The 15,576-nt window shown below is 37.3% G+C and overlaps 1 protein-coding gene and 1 pseudogene across 9 annotated transcripts in view; both read right to left on the reverse strand.

Annotated features, from left to right (window-relative positions):
- The window catches only part of Pcm1 (pericentriolar material 1), a 112,723-nt gene that overhangs the window by 58,903 nt on the left and 38,244 nt on the right, over positions 1 to 15,576 (reverse strand). For all 9 annotated transcript variants that reach the window (XM_023721985.1, XM_023721982.1, XM_023721978.1 and 6 more), the window contains 8 exons: positions 14,096 to 14,236; positions 12,083 to 12,273; positions 10,928 to 11,122; positions 8,951 to 9,170; positions 8,695 to 8,840; positions 7,777 to 7,967; positions 5,631 to 5,802; positions 330 to 688 (listed from right to left, as the gene is read on the reverse strand). In XM_023721985.1, coding sequence (XP_023577753.1) covers positions 330 to 688; positions 5,631 to 5,802; positions 7,777 to 7,967; positions 8,695 to 8,840; positions 8,951 to 9,170; positions 10,928 to 11,122; positions 12,083 to 12,273; positions 14,096 to 14,236 — 1,615 coding nt within the window. The remainder of the gene's footprint in view (positions 1 to 329; positions 689 to 5,630; positions 5,803 to 7,776; positions 7,968 to 8,694; positions 8,841 to 8,950; positions 9,171 to 10,927; positions 11,123 to 12,082; positions 12,274 to 14,095; positions 14,237 to 15,576) is intronic.
- On the reverse strand, positions 2,439 to 4,261 carry LOC105742977 (annotated as a pseudogene).

Raw genomic sequence — 15,576 nt, forward strand, 5'->3', positions numbered from 1 at the left:
TGACCTTTTTTCTTTTTCTTCTTTTTCTGTGTTTTAGGAAAGGCTTTACAGGGTGCTCAGGGTCTCACTACTAGCTCAAACTCATTCTGATCCACCTGTTTACAGCCTCCCAAGAGCTGGGATTATAGGTGTCTGCTCAATTGCCGTCTCAGTGCACCCCAGAGGCAGGGCCGACAGAGCAGGCCCAGGGATCAAACCCCAACCCCTGCGCCTGCTTGCAGGCGCTTTAATCCACTGGCTGGCTCTAATACTGACATTAAATACCAACATGCCAGAAGAAAATTACCAATATTTATGCTGAACAACATTCAACAAACTCCAGTACTTACCACCATTTTTAACTCTGCTTTTCAGCTGAACAGAACTTCTCTTCTTATTTTTTGATTTGGGAGTTTTGTCTTTAGATGCCAGGCTCGCTTGTGCAGATGCTTTTCTTGTCCTGAATGTTTTGGTTACTGTTGTTGGATCCACTGGATCAGGGATACTGCTAAAGCTTTCTAATGATTCTTCATCAAACTGGCGTCTTCTCCTACCTGTATCTAATTGATTTTTGCGATTACTATTTGCAGCTTTTTCTACTGACACTGCAAATCCAGTCTTGACAGATGGTTTTTCTATTTCTCCTTCTTGGTCATATAACCATGGTGTCCTACTGTTTTCTACTTGCTCGTCAGGTTGTTTCTGATTCCTTAGCAATGAAAATAAGGTTTTAGAAATTACATTATAAATTTATTTGCTGAAAATCCTAGATATGTTTATTGCTTATTAAGGAGTATATTTAGGTAAATAAAATTATCAACCTATTAAAATATTTTTACAAGAATATGAATTAAACATGCAAATAAGTACCCACTGCAAATTATTTTTATTCTGGACTTTCAATAAAACATTTTTACAGGCAAAAATTCTAAAGCAAAGACCTAAGCTTTATGATGGCAAGATTGGGAAATAAAAACAAGAGACACAAAAAGAAAAATGAAAAGGCCACAGAAAGCTGTAGCAAAATTCTGGAACATGCAGCTCTTACCTAAAAGAGTTAAAAGAAAACTAGTTCAAACAGAATTTGTAAAAACAATTGGCCACTCAGGTAGTAATTTTTTTCATTCAAATTTTTTTCAGTACTGGTACTGAACCAATGGTCTTTGCTCTGAGATACATCCTCAGTCCTTTTTTATTTTGAGAGAGGGTCTCACTAAGTCACTAATTTGGTCAGGTTGAGCTCCAACTTGAAATCCTTCTGCCTCAGTCTCTCAGAGTACTGTGATTACAGGGGCACATCACTACACCTAGCCTAAACTAGTAATTAATTTCTCTATTAATTAAGTACAGTTTAGTTCTGTCTCATGTCACTTCCTAAAGTTTATCTGCTAAAAACTAGCATCCCTTACTATGTAATAGGTACTCACTCATCATCTAAGTTTGGGGAAAAAACTGGCAAAACAAGGTTAAACAGATTTACAGGATTTTTCATCATTTTTAGTATGCTAACATGCTTTATACACATACTATAGTGCTAGTGAGCAAGAGGTCAACTACTTTTTATCACAGAGCATAGCATAGATGAAAACAGGTATTGTAAGTATCAGTTTGGGAGACATACACCTAAGGGTTAAATTCAAGACAAGAGTTGGAAACCTACAACTCAGAGGGTAAATACAGCCTGTTTTTATATGACCTTTAAACCTGGAACAAAACTATCCATTTTTTTCTCAGTATATTTTGTAATTATAGAAAGCAAATGCAATCCACATGTTAACACAACCAAGTCTTTCAGGAAACTGCAAATGGGGCCAGGACAGCTGCTGTAGCTGTGAGCTTCCCATGATGGTGATGGTAAAATAACATACCCATACTAAAAATGATACAAATACTTACTACAAAACAAGAATTTTTTTTTTTGTGCATCAAGCATTTGACACTGATAATAACAAAATAGTGAACTTCCAGTAGGAAGTCCTATTCACTGACGCTGTGAATAAAAGCTTACTGCTTGTGGACAATCATTCACCTATCTTCTCAATGGAAAGTGCACTAAGAACTGCTTTAAGCACTGATAAACACTTTTACAGGGTAATAAAAGATTTCATAGGGAAAAATGGTTATGACAACTAATAAAATGAATTAACAAAGTCATGGTTAGTTATAAGTTTCTTTCTTTTTTTTTTTTTTGGCGGAACCGGGGATTGAACTCAGGCCCTTGCGCTTGCCAGGGAAGCACTTATTCCACTGAGCCAGCTCCCCAGTCCCCATAAGTTTTTTTTTTTTTAAGATTCACTAAATTTATTTTAAAAATCATAAAACGTTTCTTACAAAAGAGCATTACATTCTGCACACTGCTCTGAACAGATGCCAGGGACATGTGGACTATTGTTACTTTCCTCCCTGTCCCACCCCCTAAATGTTTACAGTGACTACACAAAGCAAGGTGTTCACAATAATTACATGGGGGGGAAACTTTTTTAATCACCAACAATAAACAAAAAATAAAATCCACTCACTCTGCTGCTGTTTTAAAATTTCAATGTTAGTTTTTGCACACCCTCCCCCCAAGCCTGTTTGTAAGGAACTAAAACATTACAGCTGGTGAACAGCAAAGATTTCACTACACCTCAAATGCAGAACACCTATGAAGCAGAGGAATGCTGGCTTTTTAAACAGAAGCAGATAAAAAAAAAAAAAAAAAAAAAGATGCAGGACTCCTTCAGTTCTTCACTAGTCTTAGAAAAACTTTCCACAATACTGCTTCACACTGTTCTGCAGCAAATACTGTGCATTCTGTATCTGGTCCTGTGTTCCTGTAATGGTAATGATCTGATCTTCAGATCATTCTAAGGGCTCATCAATTTTGATAGAAGCTCCCGATTCACGACGGATTTGTTTAATCCGCTGACCACCTTTGCCAATAATAGATCCAGCCAAATCTTTGGGAATAGTTACTTGTGTAGTAATAATGGGTCCACCAAGATCACCATATGAGCCATGACCTCCTGCATAGGAATAATTATATCCAGAGCCACCCTGTGGTTCATATGCCATCTGCCAATCTGATGGGCTCCATGTATCTATCGCAGAGTCCCAAGTTTCATCAGCACTGAAACCAACCATGCCATCATAGCAGTCTCCAGGTCTTCCTCTTCTATCATAGGTCATTAGATCTCCTCCTTTAGGTGGTGGTGGTGGTGGAAGAGGAAGATTCCGAGCTCTGCTACCACCCTGGCCACCTCGACCAGGAGGAGGGGGTGGTGGTCCCCGATGAGGGCTCATGTCATCATAATCTCTTCTAGAGGGAGGCATGGGACGCCCACCTTGACCAGGAGGCATTCTGTCAAAACCACCTCTCCCCCGCATAGGAAATCCTACAGGACGTCCACGGTGGTCATCAAACATCATGGTAAAACCACCATAATCGTAAGTTTCATCATAAAAATTGGGATCATAAGGCTGTACACGTCCTTTGATGGGAGACTCAGATATAAGATCAAGGATGATCTTTATGCATTCTACAACTCTGTCAGGCTTTCCTCCAATAAGAACAACTCTGTCAGTGGAATGAGGACAGCATTCTTGGAAAAGCTTGATTGTTGTCTGAGTGTTCTCTCAAAGTTCTTTGATTTTAGCACCTTTGACCCCAATAATCCCTCCTGCCAGACTTTGATGAATTAACAGTCTCAACTCGCAGTCAAAGTCACTTCCTTTATAGTGTTGGTAATTTAAGCATTCCACAGCATCAGATTCAAGCGGGAGCTGGCTGGTTGCAGTGGGTGATGGCAACTGCAGGCCCTCTTCCAAGGTAGGGATGATTTTCTTCAGAATCTCTCCAATTGTTTCAATATCAGCACTGATACTCAATATGTGCTTGGGGCCACTGCTGTCTGGGACTGAAACACTGGCATTGTAGTCTGTACGGAGAGCCTTAATGTTCTTGCTTCCTTTTCCGATCACTGACCCAGCATTCTTGCTCTGAAGCAGAATTCGTAATTCAACCATCTCATCAGTGTCTCTAGATCATTTAAACGCTTGCTCCTCTTCCATATCTTCTGCAGGACGTTTACCAAATTCACCATTGGTTTCAGTGTTGGGGAAGGTTTCCTCTGGCTGCTCAGTTTCCATTTTCTTGTATTAAATGGACACACCAATCTTCGAGCAGCCCAGAACGCCTCCTTCAAATGGGCAGCTTAGGCTCCGACCCTCGCTCCCCATGTAGCCCCACTCCTCACCGCATGAGTTTGCCTTCCTCCACTGCCGCGCCGCCTAGACGGTCCCCCCATAAGTTTCTTAAAGGCAACCACAAAGTAGGAATTCTCAGATTTACTTGTTAATCAAGTGAAACAAAATCCCCCAAAGTTCATAATTTAACAATTAACAGTGATAGCCAGGCGTGGTGATGCATATCTGTAATATCAGCACTTGGGAGGCTGAGGGAAGAGAATGCCCAGAGTTCGAAGCCAGTCTGGACTACACAATGAGTTCAAGACCAACACAGACTACACTGCCAGATCTTGTACCCTTCATGAAAAAAGACCTACATTTTAACAATTAACAGTGCCAAATGTTTACTTTAACAGGTTGAGATATGCCTAATCACACAGCTAAAAGGAAATATAATGCAAGTAATATAAAGGCTTTCAATAAAAAGCACAATTTTTGACAGACTATTAGGCTCTATGAACTCTATTATTTCAATCCTTGAAGTTTTCCAAATTTTTACCAGATGGCTATCAGAATAATTTGCTAAATCATATTATTATTAAAAACATCATTTATATGGCCATAAAAATGCCTAGAGAACTACTGGCCTGACCATTCTAACTAATCTTTTAGACTGTTTGTGTGAGAAATGGTATTTGAGAAATTATCAAACAATAAATGTTAGAAAACATAGAACAAAATCCTATGATTGATACCATGTACCATCAAAACTTCCTAGAAGAGACAGGCACACAATTGTAACCCCAGGGTACCTAGGAGGCTGATCTAGGAGGATTGCAAGTTCAAAGCTAGCCTACCCAACTTAGTTAAGAGCCTGTCTCAAAATCAAACAAATAAAAAGGGATAGGGATGTAGCTCAGTGGTAGAGTAGTAAGCCTGAGGCCCTAGGTTCAATCCCTAATACTGACAAAAACATCCAAAGACATCCCAAATATATGCAATAGCACTCAATGTTATATTTGAATGATTTCTAGAAAATAATTCTAATTAGACACTATGAGTCAAATAAAATGACCTCCATTTAACAAATATCCTCTATCAGTTAATACTCGTGTTTAGCTTTAAATCAGTAAATACTTTCAACCTCAAAGACAGACATCCGGGGCCGGGGAGATGGCTCAGTGGAATAAGTGCTTCCCTGGCAAGCACAAAAGCCTGAGTTCAATCCCCGGTTCCGCAAATAAAATAAAATAAAATAAAATAAAATAAAATAAGACAGACATCAAATCAAGGACAGAAGATATCCTACTAGCCTGGTCATATTCAGTAACATGTAAAAGTTTCACACATCCAACTCTGTCAACAATCACAAACATCACCCTAATTGCACTTTAAATTATATATTATTACACAGTTACCAAAGTGAGTGTTTTTTTACAAAAGTAAAAGTTAAAGCAAATATCATGTTCACAATCAAGTACCTTTGCTTTTCTGCTCCAAGAGAAGAACTGCTTTCAAATGGTTTTGGAAAAGCCATATATTCTGTTTTCCCTGAAGGATTCTGGGCCAATGGCTGCTGCTGTTCAGTGGGTGTAGAAATATGCTGAGAAAAATCTCCGAAATTAGAAGGAAATAAAGGGCTGAAATTCATACCTGAGAAGTAAAAGCAATAAAGAACAGTAAATTTAGTCTTCAGTCTTAAAATGAAATCACACGTTCTGTTCAAATGCATCAAAACAAAAAAATTCAGTATTTAATCTTCATTTATTTAATTACAGCTCACTCAGCCTATTACATTTTAAGTCTTGGTAATACAAAGATGACTATTAGATCTCTATCTCCTTAAGAACTAGAATTTATAAATAGTAGTACCTGATACTTATCAGATTAAAGAGTGCCAGACTCAACTGTAGGTACTTCACATGTATTTCTACAGTAACAGTGTGAAATTGGTACTATTGGTATATTCATTTTACTAATGACAATATAGGCTTAGATGTGTAACAAAAAGAGGTGGTTAGGTTTCAGGTCTACATAACTCCAAAGCTTATGTTCTACTCTAACTAGGAAAGTAGAACATAATGAAGTACTTACCAAATAGTGCTATGTATCAGAGGTTGCAAAAGATTACTCTCAGAAAGTGCTCAGTACAGCTTCACAAGACTGAACTAGTATACGAAGAATTAAGTCTTTGTACAAGTTTGGCATACGGTGAAAAGGACCAGCATGTACAGCTTCTCATTCATCATTTAAAAACTAATTTAAGCATGCCTAAGACCCTGAGTTCAATCCCAGCTACCCTCTCACACTTGAGTCAACATTTCCTTCCAGTATTAACGTTGAAGAACTAAAATGGCTTGTTCAATTTCTTAATGTTATTCTTTGAAAACACACTGTGCTTTATGGATATTTACCACTGACAAAAGCCCTTACCCTTTCTCTCCCCCTACATTTCCGGGCAAACATCTTCAACTTCTCTTTCACGATTCACTTCATACAACTGGTCATTTATTTTGCTCTTTTTCTATAATGTCTTTTTTTTTTTTCTCTTTTCTTTTTCTTTTTTTTTTTTTTTTTTTGTGGCTGAATCAGCCCACCCTGGAGGTAGAGCTGGCAAGGCATGTGGTACCAGGGATCAAACCACGGTCCCTGTATGCTTGCCTAAGCTTACCTAAGCAGGCACTTTAGACCCCTGAGCTATCTCACCATATAATGTCTTTTTAACTATCCCTTTTTATTGCTATTGCTAATGCCCTAAGTTATCATTCCTCCCATTATATTACTGTAAAAGTCTTATTCACGAGTTACTCTTAGCTCCTTCCCTTAATTTCTCGTCAATACTTTTATCACCATAAAATATAAATTTCATATTATCCCCTTTTCAAAGCCCTTCAAGGGCCCTCTCTTATGTGCAATACTTTAAGCTTCTTTTGCACATTACAAAAGGTCTCTCATTCTTCAGCCACATCTCTTGTTCCTGCCTTGGCCTTAAACACTAGTGATACTTACCCCTAAATACCTGAAGTGTAGTTTATTTCACTGCTTTCTAACTGTAGTTTCACTGAGTAGAAAGCTCTTTCCCTTTTAATCTCTTTGGAAATAAAGTATATTCATTCTTTAGTTTAAATAAAACCTTTCTGCAAAGTCTAATTTACTCACTCTCCCCTAGTCATACCCTACAGGACCTACGGCACTGTATCCTAACGACTTATTATTAACTTTCTCACTACAGTCTTAATTCCTTCAATGGTTAGTCTCACTCATCTTTTAATATCAGTAATTTACATAGTGGCTCGCATGCGAGTACAGAAAAAAGTATGAATAAAAAGCTAAATATGTTCACTATCAAGATACAGTGCTTCTCCAAAAGTGCTATCTAATTTAGTCATCTTTATTTTCATAGCGTCATACATAGTGCCTGCTGGACAGAAGCCAACAGAAAGTTTAATTTCCTTACCTCTTAATAAATAGTTGAAGCAGATCTTTTATAGGTAATTTACTTCATTTTGTTAGCAACAATACTAAGCTTAGGGTTTTATTGCCAGAAACAATGTAGAAAAGTCCATCAATTGATGGACAAATAATCTAAAACCCTTACATATACTTTCTGTTTAGGTAGTCACCTACCTGGTGCAAACGATGAAAAGTTAGTAAACCCTGGTAGATTAAACAAATTTACAGGCTGTGTTGGAAAGCTGAAAGGACAAAATAAACCGGGAGAAGGAGAGTGTGATGTGTTACTGCTTCTTTCCTTCCTCTCAGGTTTTTCTGTGTGCTGATTTTGCTGGTGCATAAGTTCATTCAGCATTTGTTTCAACCTACAAAAATTTAGGAAGTCAATAATTAAAAATCAGTTAAATTATCATCTACAAAAGTATATTTAGAAAGAATACACATGTATGTGTATATATATATTCTGTTATATATAAGAAATGATCCAATAGCACATTTACTATAACAAATATTTCCTTGCTCAGTTGACTTAACAGCATCTGGAACAAAACTTGAACACAGACTTGTCACATAGCAGGTACAGTATAACTAAAATTAGTTTTTGTTTATAACTTTATTATAGTAATAATTTATACATTGTACAATTTACCCATTGTAAGGATATGATTTAATAAATTTTGTGAACAGTATCAGTGAGGAACATTATGCAGATCACTGATTATAAAATTCTCAGGTAGTAGAGAAAGCCTGAATATGTAATTTGGCTCTTGCTCTTTTCTCATAATAGATAACTGTAAGGGCCAGTGAGAGAGCCCAGTGAACTAAGCGCTTGCTTAGCTTGCTTAGGCAAGCGCAGGGATCAGAGTTTGATCCTTAGCACCAAATGCTGTGCTGGCCCACTCATGCTGAGCCAGCCACCAAAACCAGGTGTGGTGGCAGACGCCTGTAGTCCCAGCACTGGCGAAGCTGAAAACAGGAGGATCACTACAAGTCTAAGCTGTATAGTGAGACCCTGTACCAAATAAATAAAAAAGTAAAATTTTTTAGTTTGGTATTAACTATATAGTCTCAATACTTATAAGACACAATTACCTCTGAACATTATTCTGTTGCCACGTTAGCTGTGTATAGCACTGGTTCAACTGGTGCATAATGAGGTGTACTTGTGGAGATGCAACATTGCTCGGCATAACACTATAAGGACCCGTAAGGAGAGTTTGTAGCAAGCAAGACAGAGTCTATTTGAAAGAAAATTTTTGTTAATAGTTACTGATGAGTTTAGAAAAATTTGTATTGCTTCAAAAATGGTGCAAACAAATAAAAAATTTAGAAATATGGCAAGTTTTACCTGTTGGTCTTGCATCAAAGTCTGACAAATGTTAACACTAAAATCAAGTTGTTTCTTTAGCTGATTAATTTGTTCTTGCCACTGTTCTTTTTCTTCTACATAAGAGAGCTCGGACACCCATCGAAGATTTTCTTGCCGCTGCATACTAATATTCTGTTGTCTTGTCTTGGCTAGTGGACGATAATTTCCATCAGCTGAAAAAGGGCGACTGTTCTTCCACCTAACACAAGATTTAAAGTCTTAAGTCATTTTATTATTTTGCAAGCATTTCCTCTTCATGCAAATAAAAATATATGCTTTAGTATAAGGACATAACATTCTATGAAGTAGAATTATTACATCTACTTAACCATTTTTCACTTTTATAAATAGCAATGCAATTAATATTTTTAATTTTTATTTACCTTATTTTTTGAGACAGGGGCCCACTAAGTTACCCAGGCTGCCCTCAAATTCTTAGGCTCAAGTAATCTTCCCACTTCAGTCTCCCAAGTACATTACAACCTCAGTTTATGAACTTAATTTATTCTACAGTTTTGGGAAGATGGTCATCTTTGTGTATGTATAGGAAAGACAGCTACAGTTCTGTTTTTCATTAGATGCAGTGTTTGCAAACTGAAGAAAAATTTCCAAATGCTTCTGTTAGCAAACCAAACTGCAAACAAAAACATTTGATAACCAAGGTATTACTATATATGGGATTATAAGCACACACCACTGTACCTGGCAATGCAATTAATATCTTTGCTGAGATACTAATTTTCAGTATCTTCCTTAATTCCCCCAAAACAGAAGTGAAGATGAAAGTTTATGTATGAATCTTGGTATAGCCTATCTGGGATCTAGTACACAGCACCCTTCTGATATACCTTACATATAAATATGAGTCTAGTTTTTGTCTTTGGTGGTCGGCACAGAGATCCTAAAGCCCTCAGAATCTCTTAAGTTGTAAAGCATCTTTTGTTATTTATAATAATTCCCTTTCAATAACACTAATAACAGTAACTCAGGGAGGGGGAAGAATGGTCACCAGAAGTATAAGCTAGGTCATTAGAGGGTTGTAACTTTCAGACCTATCCCCTGAACTTCAGGGAAGGACAGGGTGCCATGGGTTGTTTTCGATCATTAATGCCTACATAATTGTGATGGTTTTGGCCACATGTGGTGGTGCATGCCTGTAATTGCAGCACTCGGGAGGCTGAAGTAGGAGGATCATTGGGAGTTCCAGAGCAGCCTGGGCTAACATGTGAGCACAAGGCCAGCCTGAACTGTGAGACTGTTTCAAAAAGACAGAAAAAAAAAAAAAAAAAAAAAAGCTATGGGTTAGCTCTAAACTGTGTCTGATTCTTTCCTTTTCTCCTGGCTCTCACACACTGAACAGCATCTCTCTACCATGTCCTTCCACCATACTTAAACTGAGAGCCAAAATAAGCCTCCCCTTTAAGTTTCAGAGTGTCAGGTATTTTCTCCTAGTGAAGAGAGAATAAAACCTCCATAAAAATCTCTGTACAGTTCAGACAGCTTCTGGATTGGCGTGCGTATCAAAGTGTCAGGGGAGCAGCTTGGTCAGAGAGGACAGAGAATTCCTGCATATTTCATGTATTGCCCTTAAATCTCTTCCTGATGTGGATAACACTTTATAATAAACCGATAAGTACATATATTTCCTGAGTTCTGTAAGTTGTAAGTTATCAAACCTAAAGAGAGGTCATGGGAACTACTAAATATGTAGCCAAGTCAGATAGAAGTGCAGTTACCCTGGGAAACAGGCTCTTGTACCTGAAATGAAGACACTCTGGTGGATATGAATCTTTCCATTTGTGAGCTCTATACTAACTCTTGAGTTTTAGTACTGTAACTGAATTAAATTTTAGGACACTTATTAAGTTGGTCTTGAGAATTATAGAACCGTCTGGCGTCAGTCAGAAAGACCTGATATACTTAAACTAAGTAAAAAATGAAAACACTGAAACTAACCTATTTTTGGTTTCCTTTACACTACTGGAGTTATGATTCACACTATTTGGATACATAGAGAAGTTGTCATTGGAACTGGCATACTGTTCTTCTTCTTCTTCATCTGTCCGAACAATTCCTTCAGAAAGGTAACCATCTTCATCTCCTTCTTCATCTAGTGCACACTGAGTAGAACCTCCCCAAGTTGCCATTGTTCTATTATGAGACATAACAGATACCATTCTGAAGATGAGTTAAATATAGTCTATTCCGGGTCAGACTCTATCAAACACAGGTCTAAATTTTTATATTTAATCATAGTAACTGTATGAGATGAATGGTACTATCCTGACTGCTATCACCTAGAGTACTTAGTTTGTCTACCACAAAACAATTCATCAATAAATGAATTTTTAACCTAATTTTATTTAAATAGCCACCAATATATACTCGTTGCCATTAGAATGTACATACAACTCTAGACCAATGGTTCTAAAGCTAGATGTTCATCAAAACTAACCAAAGAAATCTATGAAAAAGACAAACATTACCCAGAAGACACACTTTAACCAATTATGTACAGTTGGTTTCTAAGAATAGGAAAAATTCTTCTAAGGGAAAGAGAGGGAAAATAATGTTTTAGTAATGGCATGAGACGAACAAATACAGTTGCAAAATATCTAGATTTTAAGATTTCAGATCAAAATGTTATTATACAGCTAAAAAAATAATCTCACATATGAACAACTCTTAGAAATATTTTAAGTATGGAAATTTCAAACTTAACCCCTAAAACTAAATGTCTCATGCAGTAAAATGTTTTATGATCCTCAGGAACCTACAAACAAAAAGTCCTTATTTGCAATGTAATAGAAAACATCATAAAAAATCAAGCATTTCTTTTTATAAGCTAAAAACTAAAAAAATAAAGGCTTACAGACACAAAAATTTGTATCACCATTTCGTCAAATGCCATAGTAACTGCAAATAAAAAAAGCTGATGTTATGAGAAGTGAGAAGACAAAATGGCCAGATTCAATTAATCTGAGGCACAAAGGTATTTCCATCAGACTGAAGGCAATAACAGATGTGCTATAATGCTAAGGGTAAGTAAGACTGCCTTGCCTATAGATTTTAAGTATGTGGTATTTTTAAAAGATTAAATAACCTTCTTACTTTTCTGTTCTACTTTGTTGAGGAGTACACACATTCTCAGATCCATCACTTCTTAATGACACAGCCACTGGAGATGTAGTTTCAGCTAGACCTTGCCTCCTTTGATGTTCAGCCATTAGAGCCTCAAGCTGCTTTCTTCTCTGTCGCAGCTCTTCCCTCAACATTTCATGTCTTCTCATGTCTGACCACAACTATTGTTTTAAAAAGCAGAATCAAATAAATATCTGGATTTGCTGAAGCCTTGAAGAATAACAACTTTACAGAATCTTGTTACTAACATACAGTTCTCTACTTTGGTTCTATCCTTTTTATAATAAAATATCCACAAATAAAATATGGATAAAATATCCATATTATCACTTAAAATAGTATTTGAGTGATAAGAAAAAGACAGTAACTCTTAATGTCAATAAGTAGCACCCAAATATATTTCACAGACCATTCAGAAAAATTTATGACATTTTCTACACCATATATAAATAAAAGGCCAGAGGGCAAGAGAGACAGCTCAGAGGACTAAGCTCCTGCTTAGGTAAGCCCAAGGACCACAGTTCCATACCCGGCCTCATGTCAGCCCTGCCCCTGGGCACAATGAGCCAGCCACTGAGACCAGGTGTGGTGGTGCACAACTATAATCCCAGAGCTATAATTTCAGCTGGGGAGGCTGAAAACAGGAGGATCACTACAAGTCAGAGCTGTGTAGTGAGACACTGTATCAAATACAAAAAACAAAACAAAATAAATAAAAGGCCAAAGAACAGATCTTTCTAGCTGAAATGATAAGTATGTGGCACAACTATCCTCTTATAAATAATTCTGCCACTTGGACTAATAAAGAACATAAGTTTCTTAAAACATAAGTATTTCTTGGAAAAAAGTTATTTGTTCCCCCAACTAAACTGCACAAAACACACAATTTAAAAACATGTTCCAGGGTCGGCAAGATAGCTCAGTGAACTAAGTGCCTGACCCCTGGTAATGCATGCCATGCCAGCCTTGTCCCGGGGACACACTGAGCCCATGACCCTTTCTGGGCATGGTGGCACATGCCTGTAATCCCAGTGCTGGGGAGGCTGGAAACAGGAAGATCACTACGAGTCCGAGCTGCATAGTGAGACCCTGTACCAAATATATAAATGGGGGGGGGAGATATATAAAAACATGTGTCATATAGAGCACTTGCCTGGCATGTGCAAGGCCCTAACTAGGTTTAATCTCCAACACCTCAAAACAAAACAAAACAAAACAAAGGCCACAACCAAATAATGTGGTAGTTAATCTTGCTAACTTGATAGAATTAAGAAATTCCTAGCTGAGCACTGTGGTACACTCCCTAATTTATGTACCCGAGGAGGTTAAGGCAGAAGGATGCCAACTTCAAGTTCAGCCTGAGTAACTTAGTGACTTCATGAAACTAAATAAAATAAAAAAGAGCTGGGGATGTAGCTTAATGAAAAAGACTTGGGTTCAATTCCCAATAAGGTACAAAAACAAAAAACACTCTCCACCCCGAGAAGGGAAAAAAAGCAGAAACCAAGCCTTAGAAAGTATCAAAGTATAACTTCTGGATATGCATATAGGGTTTTTCTATAGACAACTAGCAATGAAGGACACCAAACTAATAGGGAAGACCTGCCCAGAGTATGGGCAGCATCAGCCAAATTGCTGAGCCCAAATGGAAAAAATATGGAAGAAGCTAGCCAGTACACGTTCGTTCCCACTCTGCTTCCATGATGCCAATGAGATAGGCAGGCTTTGTCCAACATTCTTTCACCAGGATGTTTCTGCTTCACCAGACCAAAAAGCAAAAGGGCCAAGTAATACATACTACAATCTCTAAAACTGTAAGTCACACTAAGCCTCTCTTCCTTCAAGTTGTTTTTATTAGGTATTGTTACAGTAATGTTAAGCTGACTAACTCAAGTAATAAACACCATGTTTCACACATACTATTTCCCTTCTTAAAACGTTACTTAAGGCTATATGGAGACAAAAGAATTTATTATACCATACCTCATTATCCACTACTGAAGAATCATCAGGCTCAAAAACAGATTTGCTTACACCAGTCTCATTTTCGTTAACAGTTGGGGTAGAAGTAATAGCTGGTATGTATTTTTTTGTAGGACAATTACTCACACTAGCAGCTGATAGCTAAAAGAAAATTGGCAAAATTATCATGTGTTAAAGCAGTTATATTAATTTCATAAAAGTAGTTCTTTAGACCTGTAGTACCATATTTAATCTATTCTTCCCAGACCTCACTGTATCATTAGCCACAGAAAACATAACAAAAAATCAAAACACAGGTACAAGTTCATGAATACCTGCAGTAACATTCAGGAACAGAAGCAACAGTGATCCACTGTTATTATGCAAAATTGTGTACATTTATCCCAATTCTGTCACACAGTCCCTGAAAATTATTTAGATTGGGGATAAACATCAAAAAGATTAAAGTGGAAAAGGTAAGAGTTAATTTGAGGCTGGGCATGGTGATGCATACTTGTAATCTCAGCACTGAGGAGGCTGAGGCAGGGGGACCGCTGCAATGTGTTTCCCTTTCTTTAAAAACAAAATATAAATAAAGCTAAACAACATTAAGAAAATGTCAAGAACTATCATGATTCTATTCCAATATTAGCCCTATGCCTAATTAGCTTATGAAACTAAAGATAGCTTATTTAACTTCAATGACTCAATATAGAACTAATTAATAAGTATATATACTTAATACTCAAATGATGCATTATTTGTTTTTCTAACATTTGATACAGGACCTTGCTACGCAGTTCAAACTTGTAATGATCCTCCGGTCTCAGCCTCCCGAGTGCTGGGGATTACAGGTGTGAGCCACCATGCCCAGTTCTGGGGGCGGTATGGTGAGCCCAAGGTTCCAAGGCTGGTGTAACATGAAGTAGCAGGGACAAAACTTGGGATCTTATACTTGCCATGCAGGTGCTTATGCTGCTGAGCTATCTCCCCAGCCCGATAATTCTTTTTTCATTTTTCTTGTACTAGAAATCAAAGTCATGGCCTTGTACTTGCCAGGCAGGCAGGCACTGTGTGCTGAGTTATATCCTCATCCCTGTTTAATTTAATTATTTTTTATTTTATTTTATTTTATTTTTTGTGGAACCAGGGATTGAACTCAGGCCCTTGCACTTGCCAGGGAAGTACTTATTCCACTGAGCCATCTCCCCGGCCCCTCCTATTTGCTTTAGATAATTTGTGATGGCTTAAAGACTTTATTAGTAGGCCAGAAAATATTGAAAATACTGGTCCATAACTATGAAGTTCAAACTAGACTATTTTTTTTCAAAGTTTTATTGATAAACAGATAGCAATGAGACAGTTTCAAATCCAATCAGAAGTACAGTTTCAACAAATAATACATTGCATATATTCTTCTTAGTGGTTAATTGCTGTACAAGAAGTGGACTTTTGATCCTATTTACAAACACCATTAGAACAAATCATTCTATTCATTAAGA

The sequence above is a fragment of the Octodon degus genome, unplaced genomic scaffold (genome assembly GCF_000260255.1).
Source record: "Octodon degus isolate 3935 unplaced genomic scaffold, OctDeg1.0 scaffold00088, whole genome shotgun sequence".
Lineage (NCBI taxonomy): Eukaryota > Metazoa > Chordata > Mammalia > Rodentia > Octodontidae > Octodon > Octodon degus.